This window comes from Nymphalis io, chromosome 23, assembly GCF_905147045.1.
Source record: "Nymphalis io chromosome 23, ilAglIoxx1.1, whole genome shotgun sequence".
NCBI lineage: Eukaryota > Metazoa > Arthropoda > Insecta > Lepidoptera > Nymphalidae > Nymphalis > Nymphalis io.
In genome coordinates, this window is record NC_065910.1 from 8,211,082 (window position 1) to 8,236,886 (window position 25,805).

General features: G+C 32.6%; 2 protein-coding genes across 4 annotated transcripts in view; one reads left to right on the forward strand and one right to left on the reverse strand.

Annotated features, from left to right (window-relative positions):
* Positions 1-25,805, reverse strand: part of LOC126777500 (protein MTSS 2) — a 230,495-nt gene that overhangs the window by 120,157 nt on the left and 84,533 nt on the right. For all 3 annotated transcript variants that reach the window (XM_050500512.1, XM_050500513.1, XM_050500511.1), the window contains exons 2-3: positions 11,699-11,760; positions 11,229-11,302 (exon numbers count right to left, since the gene is read on the reverse strand). In XM_050500512.1, the coding sequence (XP_050356469.1) occupies positions 11,229-11,302; positions 11,699-11,760 (136 nt within the window). The remainder of the gene's footprint in view (positions 1-11,228; positions 11,303-11,698; positions 11,761-25,805) is intronic.
* Positions 3,528-10,842, forward strand: LOC126777549 (phenoloxidase-activating enzyme-like). The gene is made up of 6 exons (XM_050500606.1): positions 3,528-3,671; positions 6,851-7,008; positions 7,965-8,199; positions 8,429-8,573; positions 8,908-9,104; positions 10,257-10,842. Exons 1-6 carry the CDS (start codon positions 3,602-3,604, stop codon positions 10,658-10,660), a joined length of 1,209 nt encoding a protein of 402 aa, XP_050356563.1. The 5' UTR covers positions 3,528-3,601; the 3' UTR covers positions 10,661-10,842.

The window sequence follows — 25,805 nt, forward strand, 5'->3', positions numbered from 1 at the left end:
AAGTAGTTAAGGCGTGAAAGCGTAACAAACAAATAAAATAAACAAACGAACCTAATTTCGAATTTATAATATTAGTAAGAATTATATCATATATGTATTATGTAAAACATATTGATTGACTGTCTCGTCTAGTAGCTAGCTAACAAGGCTGCAGATACCTTCCTGAGTATTCCTGAGTCCAAGTCCATAATCGAGCGAATAAAAACTTTTCTGTCGATAATTCTCAGTAGCAACAAGAAGTTAAATAATATTGTTTAATAGTTACGTCAAACGTTATGTCATTAATAAGGCTATTAATAGTCGACATCCAACTACATTGGGGAAAAACATATAAATTTGCATTGTAATTGTTTTTACAATGTTAAACAACAACGCGGGAACCACACGAACACGCGTTACATTAATCTAGATATTTAATCTAGATTTAAGATAAAAATTAAATACAGATATGTAGTAAAGGGTACCGATATAATTAATCAATCGACGGATTAACATTTCATTCTCTGTTGACAATATACATTTAGATAGGTCGGTTCATGGACTCATTTGGACTTATCAGTTATCACATATTCCAAACCCAAACAGCAATACATAGTATAGTCGTATTTCGGTTTAAAAGGTGATTGAGCCAGTTTAACGTGCGTGTATAAAAATATATTTGTAAAAAAAAAACTACATGCACAAGTGACGTATCATAGTTTCCAAGGTTGGTGGCGCATTTGCGATATAAGGAATGGTTAATATTTCTTAAAGCGCCAATGCCAATGGCAGCGGTGACGGATAACCATCGGTTGGCCCATTTGCCCGCCCACCTATCTATTTTATAAAAAAAAACACGTATAGCCTATTCCAATGGTAGGAAAAGTACGTATAAAACAACATACACTTTAGAATGACATGACCTCATTGGTCGTGACATAAATAATGGCGTTTTGAATGTCGGCGAAATTGTTATCAAAATTATGGAAGTAAAATTAAAGCCTATATAAGAAGTTAAGTGGAATAGTGTTGCATTATAAATATGTATATTTTTATCAAGATTTATTTTTAATGCATAATTAATCAAGCTTTTAGCGAATCGCATGAAATATTCAAAATCTAGTTTGTTTATCTCTATTCTCTTTACCATTACAATATGCAACAGTTTCTGACTCAGGCTAACTTTAATTTTAAGTATTTTTTATAAGTTATAAAAGTATATAAGGATCACCGGTTACAAAAATAATAAATTTGCTTTTAATTTTAAAATTGAATTTCGGTTTGTATGTGACTCTATCTAAACCCAATAATGGGATTACTTTAAGTTAGCAATTAGTAAAGTCGTTTCAGGCAGGCATTTTTTTCATAATTACAAATTAAATCTCTCTGAAACAATCTATGCCCTTTATTTATAATTATTGCAAGTTTTATTCTCTTCAATACATGACCGACTGTAAACTGTAACTTTCGCGAAGTATATTATACATGGATGCTTATAAAAGTTGCATAGCGACAGTTTAGTTAAATATTGATGTATCTTTTTCTTTCATTATTGATTTGACATTCAAAAGAAGAAGACGGAATTTTTAAACTAAGGACAAACTACGCAAATGTGAATGCTCATGAAAAACTGTGTTTCAAGAGAGCCTATCCAGATAAATTTAAATATTAAAACCTTAACGAAATACAAATTTTCGAAATCGTTAAGCCGTTTCTTAGATACACGAAATCCTGCTACAATAGTAAGAATTATTATATTACCTGGGTTTATATTATAATCGCGAAATTTTGAGGAGATTGAAGAATCTTTGTTCACGCAAAAACCACTGAACAATTTAAATAAAATCTCTAACTTAACACACATGCTTAATAACCCCTCCCCCTTTCCCGCACACGCGGCCGTAACCGCAAACCGAAGCAGAAATTTATATACAAGAATTGCTCATATAATATTTTAAGAAATATTTTCAACGAATGTTTAATTAAAGATTAAAAAGATTAGTCAAAATCGGACGAAGGGATTATTTGGGTTAATTTTTACGATCGGACTTATGACCATACGCTTATGAATCAAAGTATATTATACACGTATCTAAATTATTGTAAATATAAGAACAATCTTATTACACTTAAACATTATATTAAAACATATGGCACGAAGGTCAATAAAAAAAGTCGCAAATTAATTAAAAAAAATAACACCAGAAGACAATTAAGACCGAACATTAATATTAATAATCGTGACTCACAGAAATAAAACCATGCAGACATTAAAATTAATTTCAATCATAATAATAGGATACATAAAACACATAGACAATACGTACGTAGAGATTTGTTTGTTTAATAAAAAAAAATAACTATACAATAATTTATGAACGCCATAACACGTACATTATTAGATACAGTTCAAGTCACACTTTTTTACATAGCTGTTACAACGATTTGATTTTATTCGCCCCTTTCTCGTATCTTTTATATATTTAATTATTTTTTTGTCATTTTTTAGTATTCGTATTATCATTGGTAGATAAGATGATGTCCTCCTGACCGATTTTGGCCACGGCGGCCAATCTCAAGGAGGATTAACCAACTGCGCAAGACATATAGTGCACAAGAGTGTGCTCAAAAACAAATATACTCTCTATTCCCTCACTCTCACAATCACATGGCTCATCAAACTGACGCGACTGTAAAGAGTTCAGGCAAGGACATACTTGCAACTTCCAGACTCCGGATTGCTACTGATTTTATCGGCCAATTTTTGTAGTCAGGACCCCGAGATCTGCGCCCTTAGAAACTAATATGTATAATATAATAATAAGTTAAGTAACAGTTGTGCTGGGCGTAAGCTTCCCCTACCTTTGAGTCTCCTCCACGATGCTCCAATGCGGAATGGTGGACACACATGTGGCAGATTTTTATCCTGTTGGATACATACAGGTTTCTTTCACCGCCAAGCAATGGATGAATCACATACATAAACAAAATTACATGATTTTTTTAAGTTTGAACCCGCCATCGTTGATTAATGGTATTATATAATATTTACATTATATATCCACTATCTATCTCGGCACATAATCATTTTTTAAATAATAATAAAGTAAATTCTTTTTTCATCTATACATATATATAAAAGGATAACTGACTGACTGACAAATCAAAACACTGCTACAACTACTGGGAAAACTACGAAAATCTACATACGGGTTCTTTTACAGAGTAGGTTAGCACTAAGGAATCACTTTTGAAAATTTAAGCTCTTAGGTTGCTTAGTGGTGTGTGAAAGAGAATGAAAGCTTGTATGCAAATACTTAATTTTTAAAGAAAGAGCTATGGAAATCGTTACTTTCATTCATTCATCATACATTCCGCATTTAGACGAGCGAAGCCGTGTCACTGACTAGCTATTAAAAAAACACAATTACACATTTCAAGAAAACAATTTTAAAACAGTCAAACGACAATTTTATTACGCATCGTGGGGAACACAAATATTATTTTTTTCCTTAATTATTATTAACGCGAACGCTTTAAAGTTAGTTCGCCTCATAAAACCTGAATCAGTTGCTCGGCTGTGTGCTTACGCGTCAGACTGGTTTGTTTTTCCTCGTTGCAAATGGAATACCTTATTAAAATATGTGTCGTTTCATTATGTGTTTTGTATCTTTCGCATAAATCCGGAGCATGTAAGTATTAACATTTTTTATATATAATATAATATATTGTAATTAATTGACTACATTGTTTGGCTTCTTAAATATTCATATCTTTTTCCTTTTAACGAATCGAAAAATGTGCTAAATGATATTTGATAAAGGAATCACGTTCAAGTTTGAATAATTGAAAATATAATCGTACGGAAGTATTGTTTCAAGCCAAACACATATCAGTAGACACATACAATATTTAATATTGTTCTCAATACAACATTGATCAATTCGACAATAGTTGCATACGTAAAATTACTTATATAAATCATTTATTAACCAAAAGCAAATATTTACTGTATTAACTATGACAGGGCTTTGTGCAGATGTGTGGATACCGCTTATCGTTATATCGCTGACTTAACAATGTGTTCCGGTTTTAAGAGTGATCGAGCGAGTGCAATCGCAGGCACAGGGTATGTAACGTCTCAAATCCCGTGACAGTATTTAGTATAAACAGTACCGTCATGTCGTTTATTTTCGTTTGCCATTATAAACAAAATTTGAAAAAAACGCCTTGTAAATAAATTGCTTTAGTATATGCAGATATTTGAAACTGTATTTTGTATAACCGCATATTGACGATCGATTTCGCTTCGATTACAAATTCATAAGTAAAAAAAAATATGTTGCAAGCGACTCAATCTACATATAAAATGATCTACAGTATCGTACGTAATTTTCGATATTAAAAAAAATACTCAAAAAACGTGATCCGTAGATACTGTTTTGTTCAAATAATACTTTTCTTAAAGCGACTAAAAATTTTTTTTTTAAATATTCCGTAATATTCAATATGAATATACAATTAATTATGCAAAATGATTCGGAAGGATAACGATAAATTAACTTATTCAGATGTTATTATCTAATAAGCACTGGCGTGAAACCCGCGGCCTATAATAATTCTGTAATACGTTAGTGAGGAATTTATTTCATACTACGTTTATATAGAAGCTTTACATACAGGTATTATAAAAAACTAGTATGATCCTGTAACGGGACAGCTCATATTGGTCACCAACGCCCATGAAAAATGTTAACCATCACTTACATCACCAATGCGCCACCAACCTTGGGAGCTAAGATGTTAAGTCCCTTGTGTCTGTAATTACGATAATGTACCAGGATAATTAAATATGACAATAAAAGTATCATACTTTTCGATACATTCGCACTTTTTTAAAATACGCAAACATTACTACTATTCTACATTACTACATTAAAAATTCGCTATAATTCAGAACAATTTCCGCACAGACTCATTTAAGACAAGAAGAAAAATAAACGATTATTTGTGATTTGTGACGAATTATTGATTTGTATGTTTTCTTTTATATATTTTTTTCGTTCACAAAATGAATGAAATAACCTAGGTGGTACATACATGAACACAAGAAATGATTTATAAAATAATTGTAACAAGTAAATATACATCCTACTATATGCAAACACAGCATGTAAAAATATATAACTAACTTTAACTTACTACAGTTCAAGATTTTTTTTTGATTTGTTTAAATGAAATAAATTTATTTATACCTAAAACAAAAAAGAATTAAATAAATATATTTGACGTATGCAACAGCGGCATGCCCGAAAGAAGTAAACCACACAGTATCTGCGTGGCTTTTTATGTGTGTGTAATTTTACTTATGGTCATAATTGGTTAAACTGTTTTGTATGACAATTATTTTGTACCCACACGTAGTGTGGACACAAAATACGATTAACATATTTTATATAAAATAACAAATGTCATTGACCTTTAAAGCGGTGTAATTTAGTAACAAACACGATTGACTTTTAAAGAAACTTTCAATAAATTTTAGGATATCAAATGGTACAACGTTAATCATTAGTCAAAATCGAAAACTTTATTTAATATATACGCTTATGGTCTGTCAAAAATCTACCATATTTTCGGAAATAAATTCCTACGGCTTAAAGTATTAGTAAATATACAACTATATATCTAACAAAAAATATACATGACGAGCCGGTTGGCGTGGTTGGTGGATGCTTGCCTTTCACGCCGAAGGTTGTGGGTTCGATTCCCAATCAGGACAGATATTTGTGTCCATGAACATGTCTGGGTGTAATTATCTATATAAGTATGTATTTACAAAAGAAAAATATTATATGTAGTATATCAGTTGTCTGGTTTCCATAATACAAGCTCTATACAAGCTTAATTTGGGATCAGATGGCCGTGTGTGAAAAATGTCCCAAGATATTATTATTATTATAAATTATTTTATATTCATGTGTTTTAGATAAAGGTACACAAAATTACTAACTACGATGTCTAAAAAACTCACCCTAAATGTTTTAGAATCTTAACTTATATTTTATTATAAATAATAATATACCTATTGAGTTTCATGTCAGTTATTCTCGATAATATCGAATATACATCCTGATGCAAGGCGATAATTTAAAAGTACTTATATGGTTGTACTGGAATTTTCCCGATCGATTTCGGCCACAGCGGTCGATCACGATGGAAACTAGCCAACTGCGCAGGACATATTATAGTTCATAAGTGTGTGCACAAACACAAGCATACTCTCTATTCCCTCACTCATAATCCGATGGGACGACAAATCCGACTTTATTACCGATACGTCAAACCGATCAATCAATTACTCGAGAATGTATGAGTAAGATGTATAATGACACATATCACTATGTACGTTATGAAAACAATCGTTGTACAACCTAAATATTTAACGTTATAAAAATATATCTATTTGTAATAAAAAGAATTATCAAATTCAAAAACTATATTCAAATAGGCATCAAATAAAAACTTATTGAATTTATTACTATTATTTTAACGATGATTTTAATTATAACTTATTTTAACGATGGAATTCCTTGGATGGAACTAGAGCTAGAGGTAGTTAGAGCTGTACTAAGCCCAACGCGAAAAGAATGATCGATATCCGTTCATAAACAAAACATTTAAACACGAAAATAAATAAGAAATAAAACATTTACATACGTGTTGAGAAACTCTTGAGAGTTTTATTGAAGTCGGTAAAAAATTTAATATAATCTTAACAAACAGACAGATAATGTAATTGCCCTTTGAGCTTTATAAGGCGCAATATTTTTTTTTAGTTTTTCTTACACATTAACATTTTATATTTCAGATAAACAATGTAAGGTACCGAATGGTGATGCGGGAGCGTGTATCCAGATTGCAAAATGCCAACCCCTACACGACCTATATCTGAAAAAGCCAAAAACCGAAAGAGAACATTTATTCATTCAACAATCTATTTGTAGCAAGGATAGCCCAAAAATTAGGGTAAGTAAAAATAAATACACATTAGTGACATACCATTTATGTTTGACCCAATATTTTACTACGCAATGTTCAATGTTTCCACCCGCATCTCTTATTTTCCTCGTAAATTTTCATAACTAACAACTATTTTTATATGCAAATTTAGGGCTGTTGTGGTCTCTTATTATAGCAATCGGACGCTTCTCACTGTATATCGAACGACTAATTAATTTAAGTCATTCATTCATTCATTTTCCAAATAAAATGAAAGACCAGGTTTTTGAATTAGATAAATTGATCTTTAGCAATCTCACGTAATAAAAAAAAATGAAAAAAAAAACCATATATACAATTATAATTTTAAATGACACTTTACAAGCAATATAACAACCACAATCAACGATTTATATACAGAATAAAATTATGTTGTGCGATAAACGATTATATTTATATATAATGTTACATTAATATTATTTTCAAATTGAAACTCACCAATTTCTTATTTCTCATCACATATTATTTTGTTATTCCAATAAACGATGATATCATATCTAACCATATGGTATCAAAAAAATAAATTGTGTCTGAATTTCAGTCGTTTACTAATACATAAAAAAAGACCATGATAGCGTGTTTTATCTTGTAAAATGTGTATTTCATAGTAAGAAATATTGTCGATATAACTAATTATCAATAATTGATCCGTCGTTAAATCGAAAAAACAATAATACGACTAAAATTTACTGTAAATTGTATAACATGTAATATATTAGAATTAAAATTCGTAAGAAAATAAACATAAATAACATAACATAACATAATAAACACGAAAAGTGATTCGGATAAAAAAAATTATACGGTACACCATTATTTTATTAATAATAAAAATTGCGTCGGATGTTGATTTTAAAATATAAAGTCATATAATAAGCGATTTAAATATATGTATAATATATTTAAATCGGATCAAATTACAGGTGTGCTGTCCATCTGAATCGGTATGGTCAACTTTCAAACCGAATCCAGTGATATTCCCTGAATCTCCCTTTACATCTATACATAAAGAGACACCAAAACCACCAACCAGACCGAAAATCGAAGAGCCATTACCTCTGCCATTGACTTATCTAATCGAATATGGACCTAGGAAACTGGTCAAAGATCAGCATGTGACTTGTGGAGTTGATTCATCGAGTGCGAATAAAATTTCTGGTAAGCATAATAATCATAATACAAACTAAAGATAGGTTATCATTCTCTTTACAAGGCTTATTACAAAATCAAGAATTATAATATATAATTATCTTTAACGGACATTTAATTCGATTTTCAAAATTAAAAACAAAGGTATAAAATATTGTATGATCTTCGTTTGTTTTTTCTAAAAACACCGAAAAGTCTCAATCGTATGATGAAATGCAACAATTTTAAACATTTTTAGGAGGTGGTCCAACGAACATAGACGAGTATCCGTGGTTGGCTTTATTGGAGTATGCGGGAGGCGCCTTGGCTTGTGGCGGTAGCCTTATTAGTGCAAGATTTGTATTAACAGCTGCGCATTGTTTAGAAAGCTCGTCAGGTAGACCGTAAGTAGATATATTTTAGAAATAAAGAAAAATGAAATATTCAAATATGATTAACGCTCAAAACGCTTTCTGAATGAACGTCAACCGATTGTTGAAAGGTCGGCTTTTCTCAAGCAAATGCAGGTGCACTCTCTATTCGTTTAATCTTATATAATTACATAGTATGGGACGAAAACCGTCTCATAAGTGTAAGTATATTAAAATAATAAATTAGGCTCAGTACCAACGGCTTTATACTAGCTTCTTAGATGAATGACAATACTATACCGACGAGGCAATGTTTAATATACAATATAACATGAAATAAAATTATAAACTTACCAATCAATTTCAGAGTAAAGGTGCGTCTCGCGGAGTACAATATAACATCATATCCAACTGACGTTGTTGAATTAGACGGGGGTGGTTTTGATTATATTAATGTTACAATCATCCCTATTGAAACTGTATACAAACATCCGAACTTTAATCGAGCGTTGCGAATAAACGATATTGGTCTAATCAAAATGGTGTACAGCGCTACATTTAGCGGTAAGATGAGAAAACATTTTTAATATCGATTTTTTTTATAGAGAATAGGTAGGCGGACGAGCATATAGGTCACGTGATGGTAAGTGTTCACCAACGCCCATATACATTGGCATTGTAAAAAATGTTAATCATCGCTTACATCGCCAATGCGCCACCAACTTTGGGAATTATGATGTTATGTCCCTTGTCCCTGTAATTACACTGATTCACTCACCCTTTAAACCGCAACACACCAATACCAAGTACTGTTGTTTTGCGGTAGAATATCTGATGAGTGGGGAGGTACCATCCCAGATGAGCATGCACAAAGCCTTACCATCAGAATTTCTAGATATTTTTATTCATTAGTAGAGCCATTCTTTGACGAGCCGGTTGGCGTGGTTGGTAGAACACTTGCCTTTCACGCCGAAGGTTGTGGGTTCGATTCCCACCCAGGACAGACATTTGTGTGCATGAACATGTCTGTTTGTCCTGAGTCTGGGTGTAATTATCTATATAAGTATGTATTTACAAAAGAAAAGTAGTATATATAGTATATCAGTTGTCTGGTTTCCATAGCACAAGCTTTGTACAAGCTTAATCTGGGATCAGATGGCCGTGTGTGAAAAATGTCCCAGGATATTATTATTATTATTATTCTATAAGAACAAACACGAAAAGCTCAGTAGACGATCGTGAAATATCAGAAATTGATATTTATTGACTTTAATAATTATAACACTTGAAGGATAGACGCATCCAAATAGTGATATCATCGTCGGTTCTCATCATATCACGAGTGTTATACGAAGTGAGTTACTACGGAATAGCACTGTTGAGTTAAAATCAATAGATCATCTATCTATCTATCTCATGATCTAGTATAAATTTGTTTACAGTAACAGCCTGTTAATGTCCCACTGCTGGGCTAAGGCCTCCTCTGCATTTTGAGGAGAATGTTTGGAGCCTATTCCACCACGCTGCTCCGATGCGGGTTGGTAGAATACACATGTGGCATAATTTCAATGAAATTAGACACATGCAGGTTTCCTCACGATGTTTTACTTCACCGTCAAGCACGTAAATTTGTTTATCTAACTTTATTTGTTAAAATATCATAAGTAAACTTGTATATAAGTTATAAAATTAATAATTGTTATCTTAACATTTCAGATTTCATAAAAACGATCTGTCTACCTCCAGCAAACTATATGGATGAGTTTAACAGAGGCACAAATTTCACCGTTGCCGGCTGGGGAAATGACAATTTCATAAGGAACGAAGTGAAGCTCCAAGTTACGATACCGTTCATGCCGACCGACGAATGTGAAACTGTTCAAGGTCAAGATATACTAGACTCACAGATTTGCGCTGGCGGCCAAGAGGGTAAAGATTCTTGCAGGGGCGATTCCGGTGGACCTTTGATGTATGAAAAGAATCTAGTCTATTACGCTGTAGGTGTCGTCAGTTACGGGAGAGAGAAATGCGGGACAGCGGGAGTGCCGGCCGTGTACACTAACGTCTTCAAATACGTTGAATGGATAAAGGGCGTGATGGATGGATCTATCCAGAAATAGTTGGATTAAGTTAAATAGTTTATCTTAAATTGAACTATAGCTCAGTACCAAAGTTTATTATTATTAAATAATACAATATATTGGAGATTACCTGTAAATATCACTTATTTAATAATTATTATATGATTATTGATATTTTAAATATAAAATTATGATTAATTAAACTTTATCATTAAGGATACTTTTTTTAATAAATTACTAGTATATATGTATATAAAAAACATAAACTATATAAATTACTTAATTTTGCACACGCGTTTTTATAAAACGTACTAATAAGCACTATTAAGATACTTTTTTTTTTTAATCTTTCCCCAAATTAGAAGATGAGAATTTGAAAAGCCGTATTGCTTGATGTTACATATAAAAAAAAATGAAGATTGCACTACCATGAGCATCATACCGTTTCATAATCATTACAGTTTTTATTAATAAATACTTTTTAGCTATAGTACAAAATCATACAAATATAAACAAGAATACATGAGAACTTAACAGTTGAATGCAAATCACATAATATTTATATTATGTGATTTGCATTTATATTCACGTAAGAATGTACGCTTACCCCTTGCATTTGTGGCGGCATCGGCTATTTTTTGGAAAGCATCGAGAAAAGCAGCAATCGCGACCAGCGCTGATCTAATAAAAGACAAAGAAAATAAATTGTTATGATTAAACAATTAAGGCATAGTTTTATATAACGAAATAAATTATTTAGTATTGGAGTCAAGCGTTAAAGATATGCTTATTGTTTATTACATAAATACTATTAAAAATAACCACTGATAAGCAATTGAAAGTTAATCTCTCGATATGGGGCTATTGAATGTCATGAAATGAAAGCATCATAAAAAAATCCTTTGTAAGCTTAAGCGCCGTTGGAAATAATATAGCAAAAGCAATGAGATACATAAATATTTATTTTTATGTAATATATAATTCAATTCAGGATTTTGAAGTTTATTTGACTAAAGTCAAGGCAGACATTTGCAATATTAACTAAAGAAAATGTAATAATTTCAAGTGAATACATACTTGAGAGCGGAATGAAGCTTGGTCGCCTTCGAGATGAATTCCTCCCACATTGGCGCACTGTTCTGTAACAAAAAGAAAATGAATAAGTAAACAAATTAGTGAAGTAATAGTGTAAGTTGTAACAGCGCGGAAGCATCTGACTTTATATATATATATATTAGGAAGGTGGACTATATATATATATATATATATATATATATATATATATATATATATATATATATATATAATAGGAGCATATGGGCCACCTGATGGTAAGCGGTCACCAAACGCCCTTAGACATTGGCATTGTAAGAAATGTAAACCATCGCTTATAGCCAATGCGCCAACAACTTTGGGAACTAAGATTTTATGTCCCTTGTGCCTGTAATTACACTGGCTCACTCACCCTTCAAACCGGAACACAACAATATCAACTACTGCTGTTTTGCGGTAGAATATCTGATGAGTGGGTGGTACCTACCCAGACGAGCTTGCACAAAGCCCTACCACAAGTAAGTACTTCTAGGCAAAGGTGCCTTAATGAGGTTTGGAGTTTACCACAATCCAATACGGACTTCATCTAATACATGCAGGTTTCCATCACCACACAAGCAGAGTTATTAATATAAATAAGGCACAAACACAAGCATAACTTAGACCTTGAATCTGTAGTCTTCGGTTAAAATTCACGTGATCTATCATCAAGGCTCAAATATCCTAAAGGAATCACGAAAATCCATTCGTTCAAATTATCGAACGCTTATACTATTACTGATTAAACTACAAAATATTTGTTAAGTCGAATAGATAATCGCATATCATTTATAAGGCTAAAGAGTACTGGTAATATACGAAACTTATTTCTTATAATACGAATTATTAGAATACTGGTGACTTATTAGTCACTTATTAGTCACAAGCTATTGCTTGTAAATAACTCTATTATAACATCATTAATACTGAAACGAAGATCAAATTTGAAATAAAGATTGCATATTAACCCAAAACCTGTTACACGCGGGCGTAGCCGCAAGCTGAAGCTAATCAAACACTACTCACAAGCTTTAATTTTTAGTTAGTTTGGGTCATATTTTGCAAGCGGAATTAAAACCACTTCCTGCTATCCTACGCGGTTGAAGTTTAACGCGTTGGTAAGCATGACCTGATTCTGCACCTAGGATCTATAGCTTACGGAAGCTGACATTAATTTATATTTAAAAACAGTTAACAATACAAATCATCAGAATCAATGGCTTCGTCGTAGACGAATATTCAAGAAACTAAATATGCGTGGTCGAGAATAAATGTTCTTATTTTGCTAAACATGACACAATAAGAATAACATATTGTTTCACGTGACCCCGATCATATCGTAACACGCACAGTTTTCAGGGCACACACCCTCTAAATTACCTCCCAAGGGCCGTAGCTTTTCCAACTATAAACAGGTTCAATTTTACACCATACGACACAGTAACGATCCGACAAATGGCAATTCGTGTAGATTTTTTATTGTTCTTATAATAAACACAACTAAAACAATTATCCCATATGAATCAACTTTGATGCTTTACCGTTACTATGTAAGTAACTTGTGTGAACCAAATACCACCAACAACAGCATAAGTTTCAACTCCATCTAGTGAAGAATGCGTGAACGCATAAACAATAAACGAAAACAGACATTATTATATAGAAATGAAAAACGAATTCTTGGTTTGGTTGCCAGTAATTTACAAGATAAATAGCGTAGACCAATCTTTATTGGAAAATGTGAAATTAAAGCTAATGAAAACGTTTTACTTTTATTAACCAAGCTGTTAAACGCTCCGCTTGGTGTTAAATAAACTTTTAATGACCGTGAAGTAATTATAATAAACTTTCAACTACTAATTCGAAATCATTTTCTAAGATTCAACTTTGTATAATACCCCAAAGACTTCCTATTGCTCCGAAGTCTTGATTCTTGATTGTCTTGATTGATTAAAGTAAATATTTGGAGAAATACTACAAGAAACGTCGTCTGATGCTACAAACCAATTATACTATAAGCTTATCCAATCCAATTTGCCAAATAGCGTTGGAGGGCCTGTATATCGCTGGTTGGTTAAATGCCAACACATTATCTTCTTTTCTATTTTTTCATTAAAATCCACGGACTAATTTAACATTACAATATAATTGCGTATGTGGATGCACCATTTTTTGGAGAGCTTCAATGTGTTATTTCGCTCTTCCTGGCAGTAAGCGCTTCCATGGCAGTCCGGGCTGCAATTTTGATTTAATAATTTCTTATATTACTTGTGACTAACTCCATTTCTTAAATGAACTCTCGCCATCATCCTTATAACATGTGCAAGTGTCCGTGTGACCAAAAAATTGGTTTGTACTGTGATGGTTGTACATCAGCCCTATTTTATTTCTATTTTTAAATCGATTCTGATCGTACACGAGTCACTGTTTTTGTAAACTAATTAACGTTTCGAAACTGTAGCTATAAGTGTTTTGAATTGAATAAAAATAACTTTTATTTTAATAATTGTGTCTTGAAATTATATATTTGTTTATGATTTCAACGGTATGGTCTAGTGACTATTTATAAAGCTGATTTTGAGGTCTAGAGAAAATCCTTTTTCGACAAATTCTTGTTCGTATGGAGTTTAGAAGTTGGAAGTCTTCACTTGGAAAGCACGTAAAGCCGTTGATCCTGTAACTAAACTCTCTAGGGATGTGGCTCTATCTTTTGAGCCCCGGGCGTCGGGGCTGTGGGACATCTGAGACGACGCCGAGCAGGATCTGCCCTTTTCCATTCCTCGTTTAGGGTTACTTCAACCTTGCAATGGCCGTTATCTTTGACACGGATCGAAGAACCTACTGGATAGTTTGGGCTGTATTTAATATTTTTATCTTTCTTTTTACCTGAGAACCTCAATATTAAATTATACCTTTCCATTGATATCTAGATTATCATATCGCAAAAAAGATAAACTTAAACAAAAGTTGTGTACTTTCTACATAAATTCTAAATCAAACAACGCTTACTCAATTTTGCTATTTTGAAATAGAGTCAACATGTAATATGATTTTAATATATGAATTGATCGGTAATCGGTATTGGCCGACTGTACTGGCCGTCTTCGCATTTGGACTCTACTACCACTTACCATCAGGTGGAGTAGAGTCATTTACCATCCCGGACAAATAAAAAAAAAAAAATAATTAACCAAAAATGTTTACTAGATATGTTAATGATACGAATATACATTCAGAACAGAGAATCTTATTAAAATTTTAGCTTAAATATAGGGTTGGTAGACGTGTCCGGCTCTTGGCTCGAATTACATGGCAATGAACTCATTTTGTATAGGTCAACCCCGTCCATTACCAACGCACTAAAGTAACCATCAACATTAGATACATTTGCTAAACAGAAATAAACTTTACTACATACATAATAAAATTTAAATTTATTTGGAATAAATCTAAGCAGTATCCCGAAGAAATAAACTGAAGTATCAATAAACGGGTCATCAATCGTTGCGTGATTGAAATTTTGTAGTAGTAATTGATTTTTATTTATTTTTTATTGCCCGACGATCTCCTTCGTTGATTTATATAATTTGTAATGTCAACTTTAAACAATAAAAATTATTTACAATGAGGATTTAAATATGTATCTTCTTCTTCTTCTTCGTCGTGACACTCTTCTCAGAGCGGTCATGGCCGCCATGCAGTATTACGAATTTCGGCGCAGATGTTATTCGCCTCACGAGCCTTCGCCATATGTTCCTATTAGTGGTGAGCCTGGCGCACTCATGCAAAGGACCGCCAACAGTTGTTTTTATTTGGTCGGCCCATCGTATAGGCGTCCTTCCACGTGGTCTGGTGCCATCCACCTTGCCTTGAATGACAATGCGCTCTATGGAGTCATTTCCTTGCCGGGAGTTAATTAGAATATGCAAATCAAATCTAATAACAATAATGGTAAGTAAGATTGCTAACAGAATTTCTCAGTTGAATCGTAATTACGATTCACTGGGCGAGAAATTAGCCAACCATAGCATCCATCTAATACTATAGCGCTTACCTTTGTTAATTAATAAAACTTAATCTTATATTAATAAACATAGTACGGTTTTTTTTATAGAATAGGAAGGCGGACGAGCATATGGGCCACCTGATGGGAAGTGGTCACCAAACGCCCTTAGACATTGGCATTGTAAGAAATGTCAACCATCGCTTATACAGCCAATGCGCCACCAACCTTGGGAACTAATATTTTATGTCCCTTGTGCCTGTAATTACACTGGCTCACTCACCCTTCAAACCGGAACACAACAATAACAAGTACTGCTGTTTTGCGGTAGAATATCTGATGAGTGGGTGGTACCTACCCAGGCGAGCTTGCACAAAGCTCTACCACCAGTAAAGTAGACAATATTATTTATTATCACAATAATAAAGATCTCTTTGATCAGAGATATTTCTTGTAAAATGGTAAACACGCAAATAACAAAACAATTGCGCCTCCGAAAAGTAATTATCCTAATTATCCTCCCTGGAGCGAGGTGTTCGTTTCTACAGGAACGTAACTTCACCTATATCTTTAAATTTTATTTTAAAAGGTCATTAAAAACAAGGCTTAATACACAATACTACTTGTATTTACGCGAAGATGGTAAACTTTGTTTGTCATAGAGGACAGACAAATTATATTTTATACTAGTTACTGCACGCGTGTAGGGGGAAGGGGGCAAGTATTTGGTAAATAAGTTAAAGCATGTGTCCTTGGATTTCAAACTTGCTTCATAATTTATCAAAATTGGTTCAATTGTTTAACTTGGAAAGCGCAACAGACTGACAGACATACAAAAGTACTTTCGCATTTATAACATTAGTATATTGTGACTATAAAATTGATATTTGAGAACAAGAGTAACTAACTAAGTACATAGATTTTGTTTGCTGGTTTTTCTCTATAGAATCTTGATTCTGAAATACACAGCTACATAGCTTTACATTCATTGTAATCGATAAAATATACATGTATGTGCTAATATTATATTATAATGATTCAAATGTTACATACATTTACTATTTCAAATTACATCAGAATTATCACAACTTTGGAAGTAAAATTAAATTGTATTTTTTATATTAAGTAGTTATATAGAATATCGTTTTTAAAGTGGAACTGTTCGTACATAATAATAATAATAATAATGTCCTCCAAACCGATTTCATCCACAGCGGCCAATCTCAAGAGAGATTAGTCAACTGCGCAGGAGATATTATAGTGCACACAAATTGTGTGCGAAAATACAGATGCACTCTTTCTTCCCTCACTCTCATAATCCGATGGGACGGCAATTCGACACTACCGCAAAAAAAGTTCAGGCGTACGACCAACGGCTTAACGTGCTTTCCGAGGAACGGGAGCGTGTAAGTAGTACATAATATAGCAGAGCTATTAGCACATCGCATGGAATATATTCTCTATAGTAACCTTATCTGTACACCTTTTTCGATTGTAATAGGAAGTAGGATATGTGAGTAGCGGTAGTGATAGCTGCCGACTTAATGGTAGAGGTAGTACCAACTAAGACTGGCTTGCATAAAGTTCTTCAACTAAAAATCGAGTAACGTTGACCAGATTTGTTTATGTTTTTTTACTCAACGATTTCGAATATCAAAGTTTGTATATTTAATAGAGCGTAAATTGTATACGTTTGAAGATATTCAGTGGAAACTTAACTCGCAGGTGTATGTTCGCTGACGTTAGTTTATATGCGGTTGATTTAATACTTTGTTACGAAATACAAGCCCGTTACTTAAAATATTATAAATGCGAAAGTTTGACCGTCGGTTTGACCTTTCATGTAGTTTCATTTATTTTTAAAGAGGCAGGTAAGCGACCTGATTATAAGTGGTTACCACGACCCATAGACATTAGCTCTGTGATAATAGTAACCATCCCTTACTTTTACTTATTTTATTAGGACCATTAATAGAAATATTAATGGTCCTAATATATATATTGAAATTATAGACTAAGAAAGTCGAATGACTATAAACTATGACTAAAATATAAAATTCAAATTGAAAGAGAAAAAAATACACCCACAATGTTTCACCAACCTCGGAACCTTAAGATGTTATATACCTTTTCTGTCTGTTCATACTGGTGGTAGGGCTTGTGCAAGCTCGTCTGGGTAGGTACCACCCACTCATCAGATATTCTACCGCAAAACAGCAATACTTGATATTGTTGTGTTCCGGTTTGAAGGGTGAGTGAGCCAGTGTAATTACAGGCACAAGGGACATAAAATCTTAGTTCCCAAGGTTGGTGGCGCATTGGATATGTAAGCGATGGTTGACATTTCTTACAATGCCAATGTCTAAGAGCGTTGGTGACCACTTACCATCAGGTGGCCCATATGCTCGTCCGCCTTCCTTTTCTATAAAAAAAAAAAAAATACACTGGCTCACTCTTTAAACCGCAACAAGACAATATTAAGTATTGCTGCTTGGCGGTAGTGTATCGACGAGACGAGCTTGTACAAAGCTCCACCGTCGAGTAAATAAAAGCGAACTAAATATCTACGTAATATTTATCTTATATTTAAGTAATTCTAAGTATATTCTCAAGTCGTATTTAAATAAGCTACCAGTGATTCCAAATCCACAACCATCAGTGTATCTAAATTGCTTACAAAATTCGTTACGTTAAATTACCTCGGGGAAGTAGGAATGAAAAATTTAATTTAAAGGGAGATCGCGACGAAATGTTCCGTATATAACCCAATTACAGGATCAGGTGAAGGGAATAAAGAATCGAACAATTTTAAAACGGTTCACAGAATATTTGAAATCAGAGAAATTTCAATAAAACTTATTGAGAAGCGTATCACAGACCATGCCTTCGTAGAGATAATTAATTGTGTAACTTTTATTAAATACTAACTATCCATATCGACTTTGCACAGGAGAAAAAGAGTCTACATAAAATGTTTACATTTAAAGACGAACATACAAATAATTAAAATAGACTTTTTTTCCGGAACCAAAACACAATAATAACAAGTACTGCTGTTTTGCGGTAGAATATCTGACGAGTGGGTGGTACCTACGCAGACGAGCTTGCACAAAGCCCTACCAGTACCGGCTAATAGACCACCTGATGGTCACGACCGCTTATACTACATTTGCATGATGTAATGTGATGTCATAGAGTGATTCATGGAAGGTTTAGGTGTATAATTCATTATGGTTTATATAAATCGGTTAAAATAGGATAATTGTGTTGAAGATGTCGGAAAAATCCAAATTGTGTTAAATTTATTTTTATTTTATTTGTCTTTTCTTTCATTATTATTTAAGACGCTTAGTGTCATTTTTGCATGTTGTGGTTAACTATAACTATGGCAATTTTAACCCTTAGACCTATTAGTTTGTAAACTTTTAATTTGTAATTGTAGTAACAATTGTCACTGTATGTCACGTTGGTGATCCTAAATAAATAAATTTAAAAAAAATCATGCCGACTGGAACTGGAGTGCGCCGCGTAAACCAATATATATGACAATATAAAAGTTTTATGTCGACCGTTATTCTATCTCAGCCGAGCCGGGTAGCTAATTCAAAATAAACGGAAGACTTAATTATACAAAAAAGCTCAACAAAATGTATTAAAAATTATAAAGTAATAATTTATTTGGATTTACTTTATAGATTTCCATTACACATAGTAATTACCTTACTATCGAGTAACTTTGCTTTCTAATTGTTTCTGTGATAGGCTACATCGTATTAAATATAATTACTATAATTTTTAGAGTAGCACAACTAAAGGTATTACGAAAATAATTGCCTTGAATAATACTAAAAGCTTTTGTACGTGCATTTCGTAGGTTTAAGTACCAAAATGTTCAGGAGTTAACAAGATCAAAGTATCCTAAGTAGATTATTACAAGAGATCTTACAAAAGGTTGTTGGACAGGATTAAATCAAATATAAGGGTATCACAGGTTCGAAATGTCGATTATACCGAGAAGAACCAACAATAAACTCAATATGACCTTTTTTTTCAATTTAAATATATAGTGAACTATATAGAAAGCAACGAAGGCGAACTTTAAACTTTTTTTTATTACCTATAACGTATGTTATTTATGTATGTTTTTTTATTGCATTAGTTAGGCGTTCAGTTAGTCATATAGGCCACCTGTTGTTGAGTGGTCACTACCGTCCATAGACATTGGCGATGTACATAAACATTCCGTAAATCGTCAGCGCGCTACCAACCTTGGAAGATGTCATATCCCCTGTGAAGTTACACGGGCTCACTCACCCTTGGAACCGTAACAAAACAATACTTAATATTGTTGGTTGGCGGTAGAATACCTGATGCGTGGGTGGAACCCTCCCAGACGGGATTGCTCGAGCATTATATTCCTTATGTATTAATGTTTTAACAAAAGATTTAAGATTCAAATAAATTAATATACAAAGTATAGTCATCATTAACCTTTTCAATGTGAGGAATCCTAACAATAAATTAAAAGAAGCAATTAAAGGTCAAAGGCAATTCAAACGTAACATTCGATATAAAATATAATTGGAGCTGTAAACAAAATCATTCACATCCTCATTCAGGAATTCCTCAACAATTGTATTTAATCATATGTACAATGTCACATAAATTCATATCAATTACATATGTCATCATTACTTAGGAATAATTTCATGATCTAAATTAAAAAACATCGACACGACACTGACGTTGAGATAAATAAATAAATTAAATCCAGCACACGGAATGTTCGTCAAAAACAGTTTAAGTTTTTAAATTAAAACGAGAACCTATCACGAAATATATTTTTGTTGGTTTTGGTTCAAAAAAAAAAAATAACCTCAAAGTATACTCGATACGCACGTTCGTGAATGTAACGATATCCAATCTACCGCAGAAGTAGTTGTTTTACTTAATATTTTGTTTTTATTTTTTCCCTTCCTTGTCATACTTTAAGATCGAGCATTCTAGAAATTCTTTGTATATGAAATTAAAGTTTTTATGAGATGTTTTTCATATACCATTAAAAAAGTGTTTTTAAAAAAATTCACCGACACGGGAGGACTGACAGATGTGAAACATCGAAATTGATTGAGATAATTTATTATTAAAAAAAAAAAATAGAGAATAAAATAAATAAAAATATTTTTCTTTTTATTATAATAATATATAGCAACGAAGTACATAGTTGACGCGCCACCAACACGCGCAGGCGGCAGCTTATGCCGTTGCCTTTTCTGCATACGAGTCGTTGTCACCCCCAAGACTTTTAACAGTAACAGTAAAAAATAACTGTAAAACGACGGTTCAAAAATACTTGTACGAGCCTACTTAAATGAAGTATATTTTGTTTGATTTTAATTTGAGAGTAGACTACCCGAAGTTTGAAACCAAAAATAACGATCAATGTGTTCTATCCAGCCAGAATCAACTCGGCTGATTTATTATTATATTATTAAAAGAAAATTATGGCGTATAATAAATTCCAATAAATGGCCCAACCACAAAAAAAAATACAATTCAAATTTCGAACGTCTTAATATCCTTTTAAAAAATAAATCGGTGCAGCGAATGATCCACAAAACATAATCAAGAGGGATTGACCCAAATCTTTATAAAACTAACCTAATACATGCCGTTAGACCACCGGCGCCGAGTTATTTTCAACCGTTACTACGGAATTATGGTTTACCAGCAAATGAGCACTTGTCACCGTCATTATTCACTTCAGAAAGTCGTTTAGCTCTCAATTCATCTCCTCGTGCAAGAAAAAATAATGTAATTGAATAAGTAGGGGGGGAATCATCAATTTATCTAATATACACCACGGACGCTATTAAAAATTTGCAAAGCAATAAACAAAAGACAGATAAATCATTTTTCTACGAGACTGGTACTAGTAATAAAAGGACGTACGTTTTATTTATTTATTTGGTAATCCAACATTCATACATAACTTATTATATTAAGTATTATATGACATGTAACTAAACCCGAAATAGGATTACACAATTAGCTTAAGCATATATTGAATTACTAACTAGAAGTAATTAAAGTAAAAGATTAATTAATTAATTATAAATTTTGATTCAATTAATTCAATATTGTTAGAATAGATGATGACGATGACATATGCGATTTGTACGATTTAGTGTAACTGCACGGTTTTGCCATCAACGTGATAGATGGCGCGCGAGTCGTGTTTTATTTTTTTTCTTATATACTTCTTCTTCTTATATTCAAACGCATGCAAGTCATTAGCTTATATGAAAATGAAATATGATTTGACAGTATCGTGGCTGACAAGAGTTTCCAAGGGCGTTTGTGGTAGTTTGGACAGGTGATTCACGGCGTTACTTATAAAAATCAGTCAGCTGGTGATAAGTTAAATAATGCTCTGTCTTCTTCTTTCCAATTTCAAATTATAGACTTGATTTGATGGTAGAAAGAGATAACTATATGTGTTCATTTCTAGAAAGGAACACCCGGTTATACATCACCAACATAAGGGTTTTCTGAAAATATCACAATAGTGACTACCGTTTCGATTTGATATTTTAAATAATAATTACAGTCAATCTCGAAAATCATCTCTCTGACATTCCAGTAAATATTATTGTATGGTGTAATTATTCCTTTCAAATTTTGACATAGAAAAGTTTGCATCTTAGTACTATCTATTTACTGGTAGAACTTTGTGCAAGCTCGTCTGCGTAGGTACCACCTACACGATCAGATATTCTACCGCAAAACAGCTGTACTTGGTATTGTTGTGTTTCGGTTTAAAGGGTGAGTGAGCCATTGTAATTAAAGGCACAAGTGGACGGTGGACATACATTGGCGATGTAAGCGATGGTTAACATTTCTTACAATGCCAATGTCTAAGGGCGTTGGTGATCACTTAACATCAGGTGGCCCATATGCTCGTCCGCTTACCTATACTATAAAAAAAACTATTTGCGCGAAGCAAGACAGGTGCTGTATTGTATAAGTTGATTGACAGAAAGACATACACAGTTACAATCGCATTTATAATATTAGCATAAATGTATAAATAAATTAAGAATATTGTGTAAGCGAGTATATCATTCTATGTATTCCGTAACTGAAGGTTTCATACTAATATATAATAAGTAATGTGTAATTATTATTATTAATAATAATTTTTCAAGCACACATAACGGTAGCCCAATATTAGTCGAATGTTTGCCTCCATATGGCATCTTCAAAAGTAACTATAAAATCCAATACGTGTTAGAATCAGAATAACTGTATATATGTTTAAGTAAAACTAAAAATATATACGGCCTCACTTTTGAACTTCGCGACTGTTTAGTTAAACACTGATTTCTCCCTTTCTGTCATCATTGATTTCACATTCGAAAGAAGAAGACACGACATTGTTCAACTGATCACCATCTAAACAACGTCTATAAGTATGGCCGACAGAATTTAAATGTTATTGTATTGTCGGCTTCTACTTTCAACAAACCAAATAATAAACTTAATATACACCAGTGGGCGATAGAAAGCGATCCATTCTATATTATCAAAAAACTCAAACGTCCTATCGTTAAGGAATAAGGTTCAAAATCGATTGTTGATAATAAAATCAGCTATAGACGGAGACGCAGACGTAGGCTGGTGGTGATGGGCGCGTGACTGAATTATCGATAAACTTCGCGAACATTCTTGTTCAATACCACAGTGACATGCTTTTCGTGTCCGGACTGTTTTATCGAGGTCCAGTTTACATAGGCAATGTTTATTAGGTGAGAAATTGTTTGTACACATGATAATACGCTAGTAAAGTCCAAATACATAAATTAGTAAATATAAATCTTATATTTATTATTCTACAACCATTAAATGTTATAATTGGAAACTTAACGATGATAAATTCTTAAATTAATATTTTTTTTACCAGTCTGGACTGAACCACTCTATTACCACTATTTTTAATTTAAAAAGCTAACGTCAAAATTCTAGTCAAAAGTCAAAAGCCTACTTCTCATATCTTCAATGCGCCACCAATTACTTATATGTTATGTCCCTTCTATTTTTAGTTACAACACAGCGGTGCACAGTATCTGATCATTATGAAATGAGCTCCTCTTAGGGGAGGAGGCCTTAACTAAGGATGAAACATTTACAGACTGTTACTACTTATGCAACGTATTGCTGTTTACTAGTAAAACAAGTGGTAAGTGGATGGCATTTAGTATTCACTCAGACGATCATTCACTGGGTAAAAAGCTATTTCATGGATGGTAAATGAATAATTTAATATTTGGCGTGTAATTTTGATTATGATGGTGTTGACTAAATGTGTCAAAAGTAAGGAAGTAAGTTCTATGGTGTTAGGATTATGACGATCATCTTCATCAAAATAATGATACGAGTAGGATAAACAAAATATTTAATCATCATTACTTCATATTATAAATGCGAAAGTATGCCTGTCGCTTTGACCTTTCTCGTAATATTTTGCTCAAAATAGCTTATTGGCCGAAAAGTAGCATAGGTCCTTTAATAAAAGCATGTCAATCATATTATACATGTAATAATTTGTTCAATACAGCGGTGGCATTAACAATATTTTATTTTATTATATAATAGTAATAATAATATTGATAGTCCATATTTATTTAACAAGTAGTTTCTGCTCGCAACTTTGTCCGCGTATGAGAAGAAAGGAGAGAATTTCATTTCATTTTAAGAAACCTAGGTTTTTTGATTTTAAATAAAGAACGCCGTAGTGTATTTTTTAACCTGCTTGTTGAGTTAGCCCGTAAATACTTACACAATGTTAATCATAAGTTTTAAAAGAAATTCTCAAGGAATGTGTTAATTGTGTACCGTTGGTTTGCTAGTAAAATAAATCGCACGAAGAACTTCGTATATCACACAGAAGACAGTGAAGACGCGGGAAAGCTGATTAAGAGGACACAAACGGCGACTACCAAGGTATTTCTGGACGACAGCCTGAAAATGGTATTCCATAATAGACGACGACGAGCCGGTTGGCGTGATTGGTTGGCAGAGCGCATTTTAATTCACCCATAACGAAGCTGTTCTAGAAAAGTGTACTGGCAAATCACATTTGAAAATGAATAAAGATAACTGTGAATATGCCTATTTATTCTAATCAATTTAAAAAAAAAAAACATTTATAAATAAAAAAGGTTTTACTCGATAAAACAATATGATAAGAAACAATCGAGTTAGCACTATTCCTTTATTATCGTAGAGGATGAATTATAGTTAAACTATGACTTAACAGAATGAATGCACTGAGTTTCTTGCCGGTTTTGAACCGGTGGTAGCTTTAACTGTAATTTAAATTTGTTAAATGATTCTAATTGATTAAAGTATATTTTAATTTTGATTGATTCGGATAATTATTAGTTCCTTAATAGCATTTAGATAAAAAGTAACAATTAAATCATGACTTACGATACAAAGATCTAGTTACTTCGCAGTAATTAATATATATATAGCAATTAGGAAAGCGCGATAGCCGTAAGACAGGTTTCATAGCGGGTCTCGGTTTTTCTATAGCAAATAATGCTTTAGATGTACCTTTGACGGAATGTTATAAAAAACTTGTAGTAATTCTTCTTAAAAAATATTTTTTACTATTTGTATGTTTTTCATTCTCATCGAATAAAATAACGTAGTCAGTCCTGAAAAAGGTTCACTTGGTTGAAGAATATACTTGGTAGAAAAATTAATTTTACTTGGTTGAAGGGCTTTGTTCAAGCTAGTCTGGGTAGGTACCCACTCATCACACGTTCTACCGCCGAACATCAATATTTAGTATCGTTATGTACAGTTTTTAAGGATAAGTGAGCTATTGTATCTACTGGCACAATATATATTACATCTTAGTTCACAAGGTTGAAGCAGTAACGGTATAAGGAATCATTAATATTTCTTATCACGCCTTCATCTATGGGCGATTCTGACCACTTGAAATATATAATATTATAATTATATTATAGAAATATATAATAATTTATAACGATATCGATAAATTTTAATATATAATAA